Consider the following 20,509-nt stretch of genomic DNA (forward strand, 5'->3'; position numbering starts at 1 on the left):
AGCCAACACACAAAACGCACAAGAGTTTGTGTGGGGTGGAGGAGGAGGAGGGGCATCAGCACAAGTGAGAGAGAGGGAGGAATCTAGATGATGGGATGGTAGGATGGACAGTACCAAATAATACTGTTATTAGAAAACAATCAAATTTGGTGTAAAAACTTCTCGGTAATAGACAGAATACAATAGAATTGGCATATTTGGGGGCAACATGCAAAAGAAGTTGCTATAATTTTTCCTTCAATGTTAAGGATTAAGTACCCACCACTACGCTTCCATCACTCAAATGGAACTCATAACGTTAATAAATAATCCTTGCAAAAATACTATTAGGTCCAATACTCCTTATTTAGTACATTAAGTACTTCGGCATATTTTGTTTCATATGGAAACAATTGGTGAGGATATCCTGTAATTATCAAAAGTAGAAGGTTCACTTTGCACCTGCAGCTCCCTTGACTGTTATTAAGTCTGCAGTCACCATATTTCAACAGAGAGAAAGGTTTCATGTGTAACATCCATATGCAGCAGCACTGTCACACTGTTTGGTTGATAACAATGCTATTTGTTGCACTCGCAGCTTGCATTTTTCATTACATACAGTAAATTGGGGGATGACACAAAGCAGCACTACAGAGTGAAAAATCTCTGTTATTGTTTAAAGCAGAGTATGTAAGGCTGTTCTGGGTGCTTGCTGCAGCTATACAATGAAATAATCCCACCTCATGTAATACTGTAGTATTTACATCATTGAGGGACTTTAGGAAAATGACAAGTCTCATCTGTCAACTGACACAGTTACCTACATTGCTGCAGCTGCTTTGATTGTTCTTATTAGCAGATAATCTTATGTAAAATGGATTAAGTATTACATGTTTTATGCAAGAGTAATGTTACAATTACAGATCTGTTGTTACCCAGATGTTTATTCACTGGATGTCATGCCAATTCACTAAATAAAAAGCATTTTAATCGAGAGATACATTGACTGGCTGCATCTTATTACAGATAGAGGGAATACTTCTCTGAAATCATTCCTCTGTCGTGTTAAAATCAAGTCATTTATGATCCTAGTGAAGAAAGAAGAGAAAATGATGATTGTCCAATTTACAATTAGAAGAGCATGATTGACCAACAAGAAGCTTCTTCACACTATCATTAGACATACAACAATAAAGAATGTTTTTTCAATGAAATGAGTAAACCTTCAATACATGTGGTGACTTCATCTCACATTGTGAATGAATTTGTGAATTAGTAGTAATACAAAATATCACAACCACCTAACACTCTTGATCTCATTTTGTGTGCCCCCTATATCTTTCCCATAACTTAACACAAGGCTCTGAAGTACCAAATTTGAAAACTTTGAAAGATCTCAAGGAATGTCAGGATATTCTGAAGAAGCTGGCTAGGGAGTCAGTAAAGAATGCCCAGCTTAACTCTTCTTCTTCAAGTGATGTGACAGTCATATTTAGAGAAGAAGATTGTTGTGAACAGACGTTATGGGGGAAAAAAAAAGTTTCAGGTGTGCTTGAATAGCCCTCTTTCGTGCAATACCAATTTAGTAGCTGTCAAGAATCAGGAATTTTCCATCATCTGTTCTTAAAAATTAACCATTCATGAAAGATTTTAATTAAATGATCCATAATGGCTATAAAATACTTTTATTCAAAGTCAGAACTTGTTTCGTGTCAACTGAAGATGCAACCTCAGGTGATCTTTTCAAAAATTAATAGAAAAACAAATTGTTTTACAAAAGATTATTAACAATGGTCAGAATGATAACAGGATACTAAAGTATAGTAATGTACAAGAATACTTGGAAAATACTCACAATGATTCTATTTACCAGCTCATAGTGGAAAGACAATTACCTTTAAGTAATAAGTTATTATATAGAATCTCTGTGAGTACTTTCCAAGTATTGTTATACATTAGTATACTTCAGTACCCATTTATTGTTCATTGTTCAGAATTATTTGTAATTTTTTTCCTTTTTTATCTTTGTATAGATCACCTAAGGAAGCATCCTTCAATTGATGTGAAATCAGTCGTGACTTTGAATAAAATTATTTTACAGTCACTGCAGATCATTTCATTCAAAATGCAGATATTTGGTTGTGGTTGCCTGCAATTTAAAATAAGATTTGTGAAGGACAAAACACTGCACCTTTGCAGACAAAATGCGTTACACATAATGCACTAAGCTACAGCTAAAATCAGTCTTGACCGTAAACTTACACATTCAATCAATATATTAGACACAACATCTGAAGTAAAGACACATTGGTGGAAAGGCACAGAATAGATATCTACAGAGTTGCTGAAGGAGCCACCATTTAACTATGAAAATTATCTTCCCACCATATTGTCAGTTTTCCTTTGTTCGTTTCAGCATAAAACACCACGTAGAATACACAAAATATTTAATTATACGCTGAGTAAAACTGTTTCCAATATTCTATCACTGCATCATTATGCCCAAGATAAAGAACCTGAGCCAGCCAACTGTTCTTATATTTCGTGCAAATGATGATCAATGTGACAAGAACACTAAAAATAAATAAATGACTGTACTTCATATGAGATCTGCATTACAACTGATGGGATGTTCACCACTGATAGTGGACAGATTTCAATTTTTAACAACTGCCATTGCTCTGCCTCTGTAAAGTAATTATAAACAACGTTGCCGATCACAATGTACAGAATACCATTTGTCAGTCAAATGTTCTGTATCTACTGCCCCTTTGCTCTCATCCTTACACAGCCAAAAGCAATGTTTCACAACTCACTGGCATCATCAGAATGAATGATTCATTTCAATTAAATGGAAACCTAATCATCATCAAAATTTGGAAAACTACATACTCAATGTGAGGCCTGCCTGCAACACTGGTTACATAATTACCTTTACCACACAAAATGCCAGTGTTAACAGTAATCACTCTCCTCCATCAGAAGAAGCTGCAGTATGATGCAGGTCTCACTGAATTATAGAAAATACTGTATAAATCTAAAGAAGGTTGCACTTTCACTAACAATCTGGGCATAAATACACTCCTGGAAATGGAAAAAAGAACACATTGACACCGGTGTGTCAGACCCACCATACTTGCTCCGAACACTGCGAGAGGGCTGTACAAGCAATGATCACACGCACGGCACAGCGGACACACCAGGAACCGCGGTGTTGGCCGTCGAATGGCGCTAGCTGCGCAGCATTTGTGCACCGCCGCCGTCAGTGTCAGCCAGTTTGCCGTGGCATATGGAGCTCCATCGCAGTCTTTAACACTGGTAGCATGCCGCGACAGCGTGGACGTGAACCGTATGTGCAGTTGACGGACTTTGAGCGAGGGCGTATAGTGGGCATGCGGGAGGCCGGGTGGACATACCGCCGAATTGCTCAACACATGGGGCGTGAGGTCTCCACAGTACATCGATGTTGTCGCCAGTGGTCGGCGGAAGGTGCACGTGCCCGTCGACCTGGGACCGGACCGCAGCGACGCACGGATGCACGCCAAGACTGTAGGATCCTACGCAGTGCCATAGGGGACCGCACCGCCACTTCCCAGCAAATTAGGGACACTGTTGCTCCTGGGGTATCGGCGAGGACCATTCGCAACCGTCTCCATGAAGCTGGGCTACGGTCCCGCACACCGTTAGGCCGTCTTCCGCTCATGCCCCAACATCGTGCAGCCCGCCTCCAGTGGTGTCGCGACAGGCGTGAATGGAGGGACGAATGGAGATGTGTCGTCTTCAGCGATGAGAGTCGCTTCTGCCTTGGTGCCAATGATGGTCGTATGCGTGTTTGGCGCCGTGCAGGTGAGCGCCACAATCAGGACTGCATACGACCGAGGCACACAGGGCCAACACCCGGCATCATGGTGTGGGGAGCGATCTACTACACTGGCCGTACACCACTGGTGATCGTCGAGGGGACACTGAATAGTGCACGGTACATCCAAACCGTCATCGAACTATCGTTCTACCATTCCTAGACCGGCAAGGGAACTTGCTGTTCCAACAGGACAATGCACGTCCGCATGTATCCCGTGCCACCCAACGTGCTCTAGAAGGTGTAAGTCAACTACCCTGGCCAGCAAGATCTCTGGATCTGTCCCCCATTGAGCATGTTTGGGACTGGATGAAGCATCGTCTCACGCGGTCTGCGTGTCCAGCACGAACGCTGGTCCAACTGAGGCGCCAGGTGGAAATGGCATGGCAAGCCGTTCCACAGGACTACATCCAGCATCTCTACGATCGTCTCCATGGGAGAATAGCAGCCTGCATTGCTGCGAAAGGTGGATATACACTGTACTAGTGCCGACATTGTGCATGTTCTGTTGCCTGTGTCTATGTGCCTGTGGTTCTGTCAGTGTGATCATGTGATGTATCTGACCCCAGGAATGTGTCAATAAAGTTTCCCCTTCCTGGGACAATGAATTCACGGTGTTCTTATTTCAATTTCCAGGAGTGTAGTATGGACACTCTGGTATGTAGCTTATGAAACTACCATACACCAAACCTATTTTACAGATTCCTGACTTTAGCTAGGGTGCATGAAATTGTCTTAGACACTATTAGCATTTATCAAGTGCACAAAGTGCAACTATATCACATACTGAGCAGACTTGTACTTAAAATGGTTACGGAGTCATAGAAGACCTTTTCATAAGGTAGGACCCGAAAATACAGGCTGAAATTACAACCATGCAGTTCACTTACAAAGATACATACTAGATGGGGAATAGTCTCTTGTAAACCCATCTACATTTATAAGCCATGTATGCTTAAGTCACATCTTTTTATCTACAAAAATTCATTGAATTAACTGGATGCTAGTAACATTGCAACATATTACATACTATTGTTTAGGCACAACCAAGGGGGTCAACAAGTTACTGTAGATTATTAAACACGCCATAGACAACAGGTTGACATACACAAAGGAATGTGCACACAATAGTGCATAATAAGTTACTCTCACTTGCATCCAATGGATTCAATGAACTGGGACAGATACTTGAAGTGACATAACCATGCAAAGCTACCTGACGTTTGTTGCTTTCCTCATAGCTTGGGGAATGTAATTTTCCGAGCCACTTCAAGACAAGAAAAATTATTTTATCTGTTAACGATATGACCCTGTAATTCATCACTTTATACAAGCAGAAAAGAAAGATCTTGCAAACTGTGATGTAAGTACTTGCCCATGATTTAAAGGGGACTTGCTTTCAGCTGAACTAAGAACTCAAACCACTTTCATATTTTGACAGATGCATATGCTACTGTTGAGGTAAGGTTGAAGAGTACAATCATGAAGGTCTCATTTGTGAACATTTTGTTTGCCTCTTTACTCCATAATTTTTGACCAGCAGAAAACTGAAGACTTCATACAAACCATATGCTTGCTTCATCTGTTGTCAGCATTTGCAATTAAAAACAATCCTGTAACACAGTTGGAACTACACCATTGTTAAATGTGCAGTTTGTTTCTCATGCTGTATTTTGCATATACAACGAATGTGGACAATGCCAGCACTTGTGATGTAAATTAAGTTTTATTACATAAAACATTTAAACATTATACTAGTTCTTTAATTTGATAGTGTCTCGCATTTTGTGCCACATGCAGTGTCAATCTGTCTTCTTCTCTTCGATACAAGAAGTGAAGCTTCATACTTTCACCTGCTGCAAATAGCAAATTGACTCTATTTCAGTGAGGTGTGTTGTACTTAATATGTCCTGCATATTCATTATACAATATGATTTGTTTACGAAAAATCATACACATTCAATTCATGTTTCAAGACATCTAAAGGAAATACGAAGTCCCCTCTGCAAGCATCCTTGGAACATTCATACTAAGGAGAGACTTGACTGTAATAAAGCGAATAGTATGGCACCAACACGCATTGAGCAATGGCACACAAATTCTACGGACAAGTGCTACAGTGTGTGTATGAAAAAATAAAGGGTATCGGTGATGCTCTTCCCAAGAGTGGCCTTCAGAGGACGGTACACAGACATAATACAGAGGAAGCACTGAGCACCCTTTGTATTGATGTTCCTTTTCTATCTAAGTGTCCCCCCCCCCCCCCCAAAAAAATCCATATTATCTCCAATATTGCATATCATCTCCTTAGAGTGAAAACTGAGTATTGTTTACAGCAAAGATTTTACCTTTAGAACTATGAAGAAGTGTCAGAAATTTTCAGTTCCAAAAATGTAATGACACAACTAGGGAATACCGTTTTATGATTTTACTGCTACCAAAAACAATTGTAACAAACAGTTTCCAAACAAACATTTCAGTGTTCTGGCACAAACTGCAGTGACTGTAGGAAACAAGGGTAAAGCATGAAAAAAAGAAATTACCAACAAAGCAAGAAATAATTAAACAAAACAGTATTACAGCAAGCATAACATAAGCAACGTAAAGGAGCACACAGAAAGCAGAAAAAAAAGTGTGGCCAGCTCTCCAACACCAAAAAACAAAAAATCAGTTTCATACAATAAAGAAAGATAAGATCTATAACAATGCATGCAACCTAACTGAAATCCCCACCATCACCACCAGCATGAAATATTCAGATTGAGTAGATTATTCTACAAAAGGGAAGAAAAATGTATGTATGGAAGAAGTACTTTTCACTTCATCTGTGTTCTGAGTATCTGCCATTACGGGCATATATTCTGGTTAAGCTGCATATATTTTTATGCTGAACATAATCAGAAAAGGCAGTAGAATTTTATTCTTACTGAGGGGGAACCAAAGAGCTGTCTCCACTAGAAACATACAAACATAAAAAGGAAACTAATATGTTGTAATAAACATTATTCACATATTGCACTACACAAAATAAATCTTGATGTCATTTAAGTTTCAGTACAATCAAAGTTAGGTCAGTATTCTGTCATTAAAAACACTGCTTATGGCAGAGTCTCTTTTTTCAGTCAACACTCAACTAACTTATTAAGTAGTAGAAGGGCCCTCCAACAAACAAAAAAAAAAACAAATTTTCTGCAGGACAAAGGTAGGAGAGGGGTACTAGCAGAATAAAAGATGTAAGAGCAGGTTGTAAGTCGTGCCTGGAAAGCTCAGTTGACGGAGTATTGTCCCACAAATGACAAAGGTTCTGTGTTCGAGTCCTGGTCTGGCACATGGATTTAATATCCCAGGAAATTTAAAAAAAAAAAAATTATTCCCCTACCCCAGTGCAAACTTAATCCAGATTTACTGACACTGCCTCTGCTTCCAGCCTTTATTTTCACGTTCCTTAAGATGAAACACTGGCCTGAATAGTTTCTAGTAAGAATCTAAAATCAAGACCTAGACATACAGGGAAATCAGTTCACAGCACAAACACACAAGGAATGAATTCACATAAGAAGATTACAACAGTTTTCATTAACAATTGTCAACGGCTTCAACATCAAAATATTTAAAGGATAATATATTGACAGCATTATGTTTTTGTTAGTCCCAACACTATGGTCAATATTTGTTTCCTACAACTGTCTATCTTCAAAGGCATGAGCAATTATAACTTCAAATTTAAGACAAATATAGTTGATGTAATCATCTCAGCCAGGAACCAAAGTCCAATAAACAAATCACTTCTGGTATACAAAAATGGGTACAGTAATTGTAACAAAAAAACAAAAATATTAGATGGAACAAAATACAGTGTTTTCCTTTAAAATTCTAATAGATAACTTTATCGTGTTTACACCCATTCACATGGCTTTTCACAAAAGTGACACAAAATGAGCACAGGGGAGGAAGCAAGTGGAGGTAGAGGTAGAGAGAGAGAGAGAGAGAGAGAGAGAGAGAGAGAGAATAAAAAGACAAAATTATAGATGTATTTATTTAAAAATTGATGAATAGAGGAGCAAAAAGGAAATCATCATGTTATTTCTTACCCAATAATAGAGTGTGTTGCCATGATGAAATCCTCCTGGTCATTAGGGTTCTGAAATAGCCTTGATTTTGTCTGGACTTGAATGTACTTATCAGGAGTCTTCACACGTAGTCTGTATATTTTACTTGTATTGTGACCAGTTTGCACAGCCTCCCTTAAATGACTTGTCAGCTTCTGCAAGTCTTGCTGATGGCAAAGATCCTGTATGACACGGCCTGCCAGATCCTAGAGGCACACAAACACACACACACACACACACACAGTAAATTCAGTTTCATATTCACATAAATTTGTATAGGATCCAAATCATTGACAAACTGGAAAACTAAACAGAAAATCTCTTTAATTCCACAAAAATTATAAACTTTGAGAACTAGAATGGGAATATCTGTTATGGTTTCACTGTTTAGGTTCCTCCTTGTCAAATGAGGCATAAGGCACAGAACACAAAAAAATTTGCTGGTCTTATTGTTAGTACCTCACCTTGTTTAAAAACTGCGAGTAACTAGGTGAAATATTTGTTGTGTCAACTCCTACTATTTTGCCATGCACATCAAGCTTCATGCTGAACTGTTCAACTGCGTTGGGGAGAGATTTTTCATTTTGTGGTATACGACGAGCAACACACATGAGACAGGGGCTACTATCGATTGACTCACTCAGGTCACCACTCTCAGAACGATCACTTGGGTACGGAAGCAAAGTAGATGAGATCTGAAATATCAAAATGCAAACGTTAAAGCAAATCAATAACGGTGGGCAAAATTAATGTTTTATTATCTCACTCTAAGAAACTGGCTTTACAATTGCAGCAATTATTCATCATAACAACTACTACCACAAACACTGCTAATATTCGTATTTCACTTCCATTTTTAATAAAACTATTGTATTTGACTATGGATAAGCATTACAATAAATGTCATCGTAAATAATGGCCGATAAGAGAAATATGCTCTGTTGTAAAATTTATGTGCACAAAATTAGGTATCATGAATATAGCTTTGAAAAATACAAGTAAAGGATGGTTGAATAAAAACTGAGGATATCCACATACAATAAATAATCAGCCGCACTCTATGTGGTTATAAATAAAACATGGAGTTTTAATCTGTAACAGCTAACAACAGTGACACATTTTTGATGCTCTATTTCAGTAAGAGTCTACAAGATGCATACCTGCATATACTCATACTTGCTTATACGCTGTTGTTTCTCTTCCATAGTTTCATCAGCATCATCTGGGGGCTTGATTAACAAGCGGCAGTTAATTGTACGGTTCCTGTGAGGTTGATGTTCACCAGACCAAGCTAAAACAAATGAAAAAAAAAATGTTTATATAATGTCACAAAGTTAAAGACAAGATTGTGAGATTCTTAAACAAGTAATAAATCTGATGTGACCTTCATCTCTGATTTTGTACCTAAATGAAAGCATTGATTAAGGTACATTTTGCATAAAAATATAAGTACACACTGCAGAAAAAGGCATAATTTCCATATAACATGGCATTTGCAGTAGTTTGGAGGACTTTGCACAGCTTCCTTGTGAGAGATATTAAGCAACTTTAACTAATACTAAGGATGATAACCATACACTGATCAGCCGAAACAGTAAACATTTGCTTTAGTGTGTTGATCCATCTGTGGAACGCAACACAGCAATGGTTCTGGGTGGCATGAATTCAAAAATCCCTTGGAAGTCTTCAAGAGCTATGTGGTACCAGATGTCTACAAACAGTTCAAACAATCCCAGTAAATTAAAAAGCAGTAATTTGAAGGCATCTCAGAAGTGTTTCATCAGGTTTAGATCAGGCCAAGACATCAATGTGACTTCAGTGTAGCAGAATTCTAGTTCAATAATTCTGTGACAACATTGTTGTCAGGGAAGACATCAAGCATCAAGGGACAGGGGGGGGGGGGGGGGGCTCAAATTTTTAGGCAGTCCACAGTTGCTACGACACTTTGGATTACTAATATACATCTCCTTGAATCCAAGTGAGTGTCATCATAGCGTAATACTACCTTCAACAGCCTGTGTATGTGAAGCTGAGATGATAGTGTACCTACACACAACTATCAACTTGCTGTAACAAGAAACGTGACTCATCCAACCTGGTGAGACGTTTTCACTGATCAACAGCCCAATCTCAAAGATTCTGTTCCCACTGCAATCAGAATTTATGATGTCATTGGATCAACATGGGAACATGTAGGGATTTCCCCTGCTGCAGAACTCTGTTCTTTAATAATGTGCACTGAACAGTGTGCTCTGAAACACTTGTACCTGCATCAGGACTGTACTCTGCCATCAGATCTGCCACAGATCTGCCTATCCTGCTTCACGGAGTGATCAAACCTCTAACCCCCACATTCTGTGATGAGGCATGCACATCCTAGACCTAGTCACCTACTCGTGTTTTCACCATCCTTCAATCACTTGCTGCAGACACTCACAGCAATAGCATGTGAACAGCTGACCAGCTACACCATTTCCAATATGCTTGTTCACAGGCACTTGGCCATAACATTCTGCCATTTGTCAAAGTGGCCTGTACCAGAGGATTTCCCCATTGAGTTGCCTTTTGTCTTCGCTCTACTTTCACACTTTCCATATTGTGTCATATGCTTGCAACATAACCGTGAGGCATCCTGTCTAGTAGTCAGCAGTGGTCATAAGTGTTGAGTCACTAATGCATATTTCACCTACAATTTTCTGGCTACAAAATTTGCATTCACTCCTTTCTGTTTGTGTGTGTATCTGCAGCTTTTAGATGTCCATCAACAATATAGTCTGCATATCACTGAAGCAAATTACTGATAACGCCTCTCATCACAGTTACAATAATGAACTGTTTTTGTGGTATACATAATCAAGGGAGTGCTATATGCAACACATGACCATTTTTAACATGAGTAACCTTTTTTTTGTGAAAGCTACATCATGGACAGTGTATGTTTAACACCAAAACATATCCAATGGTTCCAATGAGGGTCTGGTCCCTGAAGTAACTCAACATTTTGTATCTTATAATACCTGATGATTCATGCTAATTCTATATCTTCCACAAACCAGAGAGGAATACAACTTTTACGTCTTCCTCCACTCATGCAAATTACCAGAGGCCAAACTTTGGGGGAAAAAAAACACACATTGTACAGAGACATATTATAAATGTGAACTACAGTTCTTTAGACAAAACTTTTGTATTTGCTTCACGTGATACTCTTATGTGTTTATAGTTCATGGAAAATGTTTGATTTAATTACAACAGGTTATTACATTTTAATTTTGGTGAATTGTATAACATTACACATTTTTCCAGTTCTTTTTCTTATAATACAGATGCCTATTTGAGCCTCGTTCCACATCATTACGAAATATCGTATTCATGATCCATGGAACTAGTATTAATCTAATCTAATCTAATCTAATCTAACCTTAATATTTCTGAAACATTGATTTATACTCAGAAGCTCCCATGACACTACTTGTCATTAGCATTAATAACAGTAAAGAACTCTTTATAACAAAATTACAAAGGCAGATAAACTGTAACAAGAGATTTCAAGGTTTCACAATGAAAAAGTACAACCAAGTAAGACATCATACTAACCTGTGGAAGTAATTGGCAAAAGTATGGAACTGAAACGCGTTGTGTCTCCCACATGCATGAAATTATAAATACTTTTTCCAAGAATATCTTCCTTGGTGTACTTAATAAACTGCTCCACATTCTCTGAGACGTACTCCACATGGCAGTCTTTGTTCACAACAAATAAAAATCCATCAAGAGCCTGTAACAAAACCACGAATGTTTAAGCACATCATATGGACACTATAGAAGAAGAGCGGGAACATACTGTGATAAATATCATAAAGTGGCAAATACATACAGTATGAACATATGTTTCATACAGAAAACAATTTTACATAATACATAGTGACAACTTTATCCACATATTGTTTAGATCACGTAACATCAGGTAAATGAGAAAATAGAAAAACTTCCACCAACTGCAGCATTCAAAGTTTTTGAAAGCCATTGTGAACTAAAACTGTCAGCTACAAAATAGCCTGATTACAGGCATTGCTCAATGTAATACAAGTAGCCATCACTGAATGTTGTACGGAAGTTATTGAGTTCAACTGATTACTATTTCAAGTCGAAGAGTTAAAATGAGTGTTAATAACTCAGCTGAAAATGGTTGCTAATATTTAATGGTGCACAAAAAGTATATATCAATGTAGTAACAGGGAGGCACTGGTCAATGGGTACAAAACCAGAACAGAAGATGAAATAAACAACTTGAAAAAATTTTTCTTTGGTGTGGTGATATTAAAACTTTTATTGAAAATCTTGCAAATACTATGTAATGTCACATAAGTCATTGTAAAAATTCAAATTTGTGCCTACAAATGTAAGTATGAAAAAACTCCTATTTTCAAGAAATGAATGAGATTTTGTATCACATAGACACTTGTATATGTCTGCAATGATTAAGTAGGTCTGGCACAATGTAATTAAAGAGCACAGTTCATAATTACAACTTTTAAGTTCCAGTTTCCTCTATTGTGCACTGGTGAATGAAGAATTCATATTTGAAAAACAAGTTCTACATTACCACATGTGTTGACACACCCAATTGTTTGAAAAATTTCCTAAACTTTTTTCTGTTGCCTTTCTAAGATTTATCACTCCCTGCATACACAATAAACAGTTAGTTTACTTATTTCATTTCTGTGGATAACATTTACACATAAAGGTCTCCCTAAATTATGTTCATCTGGCTAAGTTTCACTGTCACTTTTTTTTTTTTTTTTTTTTTTTTTTTTTTTTTTTTTTTTTTTTTTTTTTTTTTTTTTTTTTTGAACACAGTCCAAGAAATGTCTGACTTACTTGCTGCCTCAAGTCCAGTGTTTCTCCAGATTTATTCAATAGGAAGTAAACTAAGAACACAAGAACTGGTGTTTTTATATAACAATTTGTTTTCAAATTTTTCCATAATAAACCATAGACAACAGATTGAAGGTGACACCAGTAACGTTAAATTGATCCTGCACGATTCCGTTTCACCAGAGTTTGTTGCCATGAAAATATAAACGCACATAACAGGTAACAGTGTTCTAATGTAATTCTTATTTAAGACTTTGCATATATAATTTGCAAACAGTAGCTCAATATCTGGACACACCATAAATAAATATAATAAAAAATGAAAAACACACAAGCACACTTACAAGCGCACTACTCATTACTCATATTCTGACAGCTATAACATCATTCACATAGGAATAGATGAAGTATATACTGAGTAATGCGCCCACACACACACACACACACACACACACACACACACACTTATTTATTTAATTTTACAGAGCTCCAAATATATTTTATGCTTACTTCTACGAACAGTGGCAATTTTTCTGTTTTTATGTTCTACATAGGCATGATGTAAATTCAAATCAGACACATTACCTGCAGCAGTAGTGGACCAAGTACTTCATTAGCTAGAATAGTAGGCTTTGATGATGAAACTTCACCCTGCTGAATCGCATCACTGCTCGCACCCTCCTGTTCCTTAATTCGGCGTATCTGTCAAAACGGAAAGAAATACCATTAGGTAAACAATACACTAGATAGAATAAGAACATGTTTGTATTCCCACCCAACAAACTCATTTTGCATGTGATTTCTAAAAATGACCTACCAAGGTCTGGAAAAGGGTGTGGTTTGATCTGAAGAATCCAAGTTTTTCACAGGTTCCTTATTTTGTAATTTGACACTGACATGTTAAGATCTTTGATGCCTCTGGCACAATGGTAAATTGTTTATGATATGAAATGCAAATCTATCCACTACTCATTACTCATATTCTGACAGCTATAACATCATTCACATAGGAATAGATGAAGTATATACTGAGTAATGCCACAAAACTTGTGCAGAAATAGTAAATTTTTGTCTATGTGAATACAGTCTCATCCATAACCTCCCAGAAATATGTAGTTTGCCCGAATCATAACTGGTGAACAAGACTGCTAAGTATGAGCACTGTGTTTTGTATCATTGCTAATTAAACTACCAGTCATTATTGCTTACATTAATGAGCTACAATAACACTGCAATGCATCATTTTCACAATGGGTTTCCCTGTCATATAGAAACATATAGAAATATTCATATATTCAACATACAGAAATATTATATTAGTTTGAACAAACGGTTAATTTACTAAATGGTCCTATGTAGTATGGGGAGAGTTCAGAATTCCATATATGTTGATTCTGCCATTATGTTGTCTTTTTCTGGCTTCCACAAACAAATCCTATGAATCTACAAGGTTGGGAGGGAGCCTTAAGTGTAAAGGATCTGAGTCTGAGACTCGTTATGTTGGACGAAGAAATACAACCATCAGTCAAAAAGGAATGCCTCGTGTTTCTTTCCCCTCAAAAAACTTTGTAAAATGAAATATTCAAATTTGGCACTATTTTACAAAGCTGCTTCTCCAATCCACTGCAGTAGTAACCTTCTGCCTCTACAGATGCCAGCATGGCAGTTACTTGCAAAATGACTAACATTGAAGTTCGTATTATCTAGAGTGTGTTCTGCGATAGAATTCTTGAATGCAGAAAGTGAGAGACCCATTCCCATTCATGAAAGATGGAAACATGTATGGTGACACAACAGTGGACATCAGCACAGTTACATGATGAGTTTGTAGCTATAATGACGCTGAAGGGCAAACACCATTGGTTGACGAAATACAGAGTGGCTGGCCAATGCCTGCAATGACTCCAGAGGGTGCGATTCTGGTTGATTTTTAGGAACAGTGATGTACAACACATTCTTTCCAATACATCAAAACCCTCAAACAGCTTAAAGCATGTCTTCAGCAAGTTCGCCCAACAAAAGCTATGGTGGATTGTTGTTCTTTTGCATGACATAGCAAGACCACACACCAACCATCACATCACTGAACAGATTGGAAAACTGGATAAAAAGTCTTGCCTCACACATGATCAGTCCTGACATGTCATCACCATCAGACTTCCATCTGTTTGGGTCACTAAAAGGAGCTCATCATGCGACTCACTTTGAAGACAAGGAGGTAATGTAAACATCCACACATCAATGGCTTCTGAAGCAGGATAATGTGTTTTACCATACTGGAATACATGCCCTTGTTAAAAGATGGACTAAAACTCTGTGGAAATGGACAGAGATTGCATTGAAAAATCAAAGCCAGTCATCAATATTGTAGTTTTCAATGCGTGTAGTTGCATTTTAAATTATTTGCAAAGAAATGAAATGCAGGGCACTACTTGAGTGACCAGCATATGTCCATGTAATTGCATCCAAAGATTGTTCTTCACACTGAAATCACATGAGCTGATGAATTATGAATAGTTAATCTTCCATCACACACCAGATTGGTCTTCAAGGAATATTTTTTCCATTGTCTCAATTCTTAAGTTGAATGAAGCACAAAAACGATGAATTCCAACACAATGAGCCAATGAATAAGTTCTGTGTGCAAGTATAAGATACATTTCAAATAAAATATAAATTATTTTTTATTTCTTATGTACTGGAGCCCATGAGTTTTTTTTTATATATATATATATTCTATGTCTCAAGTAAATATTTCTCAGTAACTTTTCAAAGTTTGCCATTAGAGTTCATTACCACCCTGTAGGCAACATATGAGAACAAGGGATAAAATCAAGGAACACAACTACTGCCATACCAAAGCAATACAAGGAGGACATCTTTATATATTGAACTCCACTTCTTCATCCACTCAAAATTTGTATTCTGCAGAAGAAAAGAAACTGCTCTATAGAGATGTCACATGGGTATTATGACTTACAAAAGGGACAGAGAGATGATATTAATTGATTTAATATGACAAATGCCTATTTAAAATTGCAAGGTGATTTCAGCATAATAGAACTGAATTAGTAGACTCATGGTGCATACAAATGTGACTGATGATGTAAGAAGTAAGTAGCCAGTGTAAATATGTAGAAATATGAAGTCCAAAACAAAGTGGAAACCACAGATGGTAAGGGTGAAAAAGAAAACCTGGCTCTATAACTGAGGCTGAAACGACTAAGTGCAAAAGAAGCCCTTCATTTAAAGAAAGACCGAAAAAAAGAAAGACTAACATTGCCCAATAGTATATTTAGCATGAATGAGATACTTTCAACAGGTGACGAAATATGTCAGCAACACTGAGCGAATCGAAGTATATAAACAATGAAAAACATTTAAGTAATACACAAAAGAAACCCTACCAACATTCCATTGCACAAAAAAGAAAACTATGGAAATATTAAACAGAAAGTAGAAAAAGCACTTGAGAAATTAAGCAGTTACGTAACATGAGTGTTGACACATTTCAATATAGCACACAATACAAATGCGGAATTGAAAAGTAAAGGATAACACTGCTTTATCTACCTCCTATGTTACAAATAACTGTCAAGACAAATATAATTAATACAACATACAGGCAATGCTAAATCTTTGCTGCACAGAAGTTAAACATGTCCTCCAAATATCATCATTTCATATTCCTCCATGAATTATTGAATAAAGTCAATCCATGGATGGGTTTTAACATCCCACAATGGTTAACAATGACTACATGCCAAAACTGCAATCACAATAAATATTTTTAACAGCCATATACAAAATGTCTTCATTCAATAATTACAATAAGACTGTGGACCCAGTCCTCATCAAAATTCCCCAATAAATATGACTAAGATTAGTGTGGAGTTTGATTGTCAGCCAATATAAGTGGATATCAAGCAAAATAAAAAATACAATACTGTTTTAACAGTAGATTATTCGAGCACATGGGGGAATTCAATGGCTACCTATCTCTGGGCTACTGTATGACAGTAATGTGATAATACGTCCAGCAAAAAAATGTAGGTCCCAAAGGTCTATGAATGGAATAGGATCATATTCACATAATATAATTTCTCTTTAATTTTGATGCCATGAATCGTTAATCTGAATGTTACAGGACATTATAATGCAATAATAAATTGTCATAAAACAAAGGCAACATAAACCGAAAAAGAGTTGCAAATTTGGATTCAGTGGTCAGTTACAGCACTAATACGCTCAGCCATTTTAAAACAGAGCCTCCAGATGACTGTCATAAATATTAAAACTTGATAAAGGTTATTTAGGCTGATAAACAATAAAAGCAGAAAAGGTAAATGGTTATACTTTAAGAGAAAAAAGGATACTGACATACAAAAATGGTGTAAAAACTCCACTTTTTAAAAGGTTTGCTTTTTAAAATTGAATTCCAAAACATAAGAAAAAATGTTTCAGAAAATACAAGCAAAATTGCCTATTTTGAAGTTCTGGAAATTCTCAAGGTCTGTTAAATTATTTCTAGTCTTTTGAAAAACATGATCCCATAAGAGAGACATCAAGAGTTCCGTTACAATTTTGATACTTCAACCTATAAAAAAATGTTAATTAAAACTGAGAAACATGCGAATGCGTCCTATTCAGTTGCTCTTTTCATCCCTTTCTCAGAAATTTCATAAAAATAAAGTGTATCATGCAATTGTTTGACGTACAGAAATCATGTGTGCAACATAGGCTTTTTCTGGAGGTTACAGCAAGCATCCTAACAGTTTTGAGGAACAAACACACATGTAAATAATTATATGCCTGCATGAGATGAGATCTGTATTATATTCAGTCTATGTGCTCACTTTCACGAGCCTTTTACTAAAGTGTGTTTTAAATGTAAGTATTTTATTAATTGTAAAAACTGAAAATTATGTGTATTGATCACTAATATGCATACTTAACAGTTTTGAGGAACAAACACACATGTAAATAATTATTCAGTTTTCAGTGGGTTAGGAGATAGTTCTGGAAGATTAGCAAGGCTAGCTGGCCAGATTTACTTTACATTTTAACTGACAGTTTTCTGTGATCTTCAATCAATAGGAGTTTTTGAGTATCCAAGCTATTGTAAGCTATCACAGATTTCTTGGAAAATGTAGACTCATTATTAACAGAAATGCTTCATCTGTTTGTATGATCAGAGACTTCCTCTTTTTAATCATAAGGGTATCTGTAGACACTAGTCGTTAAAAACTATACAATTTCGATATTTCTTGTATAGATGCTCAGTACAGCTGTCACATTCAACGGTCGAAGAACCACTTCAATTTCCAATTGAAATTATTATCTATTTAAATTAAATCACTGAAAATTATTTGGTTGACTGTGAGTCAAAAGCTGAATCAGATAGTCAACTAAGGGCAACTGATCATTTCTGTAAGTGTTCAATACCATAACTGTAATATGAATGTGTACACAAAATAATTTCTTTCTTCTGATTTACTCATACTATTACTGACTAAAATGTTTCATGTCTACTTAAAAAGGCCTCATACATTGAGTTTAATAAGTAAAATGCTTGAAATTTCTCATTAGATTGCAGCTGGACAGAGAGGAACATTGTCAAATGACTTTCAAGGTTTGAAGGAATGTCGTGAAGCTAGATTTGTATATGAGATTAAAACGTTTGCCCTAAATAATCAACACTACTCAAGTCATGTAGTGTAGCCTGAACAAGCAAATATACTTGCCTGGGTTACAGTTTCCTGGAGGATGGCGCACTTGTCCGGTTTCACAGAGAGTGAGTTCATGTCAGCAAAGCTGGCAGCAATCAGCTCAGCCAGCTCTTCATAGAATGTGTTCTCTTGATCACGTCGTCTCTTCTCATTAAGGCACTTCGTACTGCAATCAAATGTGAAATTATGAGAAGTGTGATCCCTCGAGTGTTAATACATTAGACTCCAGACTCAAATTACCCATGTCTCGAGGTTGAAGTTTGAAACTGTAGTAGATGCTGCGGTGGCAAGAGGAACAGGACTTCTGGTCAGATAATTACAGGGTTATAAATACAAAATGACATAGGGATAAGGCAGAAATATGTTTGGTAATGAATAAAAAAAATAGGGATGTGGGTAAGCTACTATGAACAGCATAGTGAACACATTATTGTAGCCAAGATAGACAAGAACCCCACACCTACCACTGTAGTACAAGTTTATATGTCAACTAGCCCCGCAGATGATGAAGAGATTGACGAAATGTATGACAAGATAAAAGAAGTTATTCAGATAGTTAAGGGACACAAAATTCAATAGCCATGGGGGACTGGAATTTGACAGTAGGAAAAGAAAGAGAAGGAAAAGTAACAGGTGAATACGGACAGGAGGAAAGGAATGAAAGAGAAAGCTGCCTGGTAGAATTTTGCACAGAGCATAATTTAATCATTTGTAACACTTCATTCAAGAACCATAAAAGAAGGCTGTATATGTGGAAGAGAGCTGGAATGTCAGAAGGTTTCAGATTGATTATATAATGGTACGACAGAGATTTAGGAACCATGTTTTAAATTGTAAGACATTTCCAGGGACAGATGTGGAATCTGACCACAATTTATTGGTTGTGAACTGTAGATTAAAACTGAGGGAACTGCAAAAAGGTAGAAATTTACAGAGATGAAACTTGGAAAACTGAAATAACCAGATCTTGTAGAGAGTTTCAGAGGGAGCATTACGGAAAGGAATACAGTAGAAGAAGAATGGGTAACTGCAAGAGATGAAACGGTGAAGACAGCAGAAGATACAGTAGGCAAAAAGACGAGGACTACTGGAAATCCTTGGGTAACACAAGAGATATTGACTTTAATTGATGAAAGGAGAAAATATATAAATGCAATAAACAAAGGAATACAAACATCTCAAAAATGAAATCAGCAGGAAATGCAAAATGGCTAAACATGAATGGGTAGAGGACAAATGTAAAGATGCACAAGCATATATCACAACAGGTACGATAAATGCCATCTACAGGAAAATTAAAGAGACCTTTGGAGAAAAGAGAACCACTTGTATGAATATCAAGAGCTCAGATGGAAACCCAGTTCTAAGTAAAGAAGGGAAAGCATAAAGGCGGAAGGAGTATACAGAGGTCTACACAAGGGCGGTGTACTTCAGTGGAATATTATGGAACTGGAAAATGATACAGATGATGAGATGGGAGTTATGAAATTTCGTGATTAATTTGACAGAGCACTGACAAGCTCAAAATTGAAACAAGGCCCCGGGAGTAGACAACATTCCATTAGAACTACTGATAGCCTTGGGAGAGCCTGCCCTGCCAAAACTCTATCATCTGGTGGGCAAGATGTATGAGACAGGCAAAATACCCTCAGACTTCAAGAAGAATATAACAATTCCAATCCCACAGAAAGTAGCTGCTGTCAGGTGTGAAAATTACCAAACTATCAGTTTAATAAGTCACAGCTGCAAAATATTAAAACAAATTCTTTACAGACGAATGGAAAAACTGTTAAAACCAGACCTCAAGAAACATAAGTTAGGATTCCATAGAAATGTAGGAACATGCAAGGCAGTACTAACCATATGACTTCTCATAGAAGATAAGTTAAGGAAAGGCAAACCTACGTTTCTAGCAATTGTAGACTTACAGAAAGCTTTGGCAATGTTGACTGGAA

The 20,509-nt window shown here is 36.9% G+C and overlaps 1 protein-coding gene across 6 annotated transcripts in view; it reads right to left on the reverse strand.

Moving 5' to 3' along the window:
* Positions 1-20,509, reverse strand: part of LOC124796397 (nuclear receptor coactivator 3) — a 302,528-nt gene that overhangs the window by 63,129 nt on the left and 218,890 nt on the right. For all 6 annotated transcript variants that reach the window (XM_047260572.1, XM_047260571.1, XM_047260573.1 and 3 more), the window contains exons 3-8: positions 18,570-18,720; positions 13,411-13,527; positions 11,545-11,725; positions 9,108-9,238; positions 8,412-8,642; positions 7,930-8,153 (exon numbers count right to left, since the gene is read on the reverse strand). In XM_047260572.1, coding sequence (XP_047116528.1) covers positions 7,930-8,153; positions 8,412-8,642; positions 9,108-9,238; positions 11,545-11,725; positions 13,411-13,527; positions 18,570-18,720 — 1,035 coding nt within the window. The remainder of the gene's footprint in view (positions 1-7,929; positions 8,154-8,411; positions 8,643-9,107; positions 9,239-11,544; positions 11,726-13,410; positions 13,528-18,569; positions 18,721-20,509) is intronic.

This window comes from Schistocerca piceifrons, chromosome 4 (assembly GCF_021461385.2).
Source record: "Schistocerca piceifrons isolate TAMUIC-IGC-003096 chromosome 4, iqSchPice1.1, whole genome shotgun sequence".
NCBI classification, from domain to species: Eukaryota; Metazoa; Arthropoda; class Insecta; order Orthoptera; family Acrididae; genus Schistocerca; species Schistocerca piceifrons.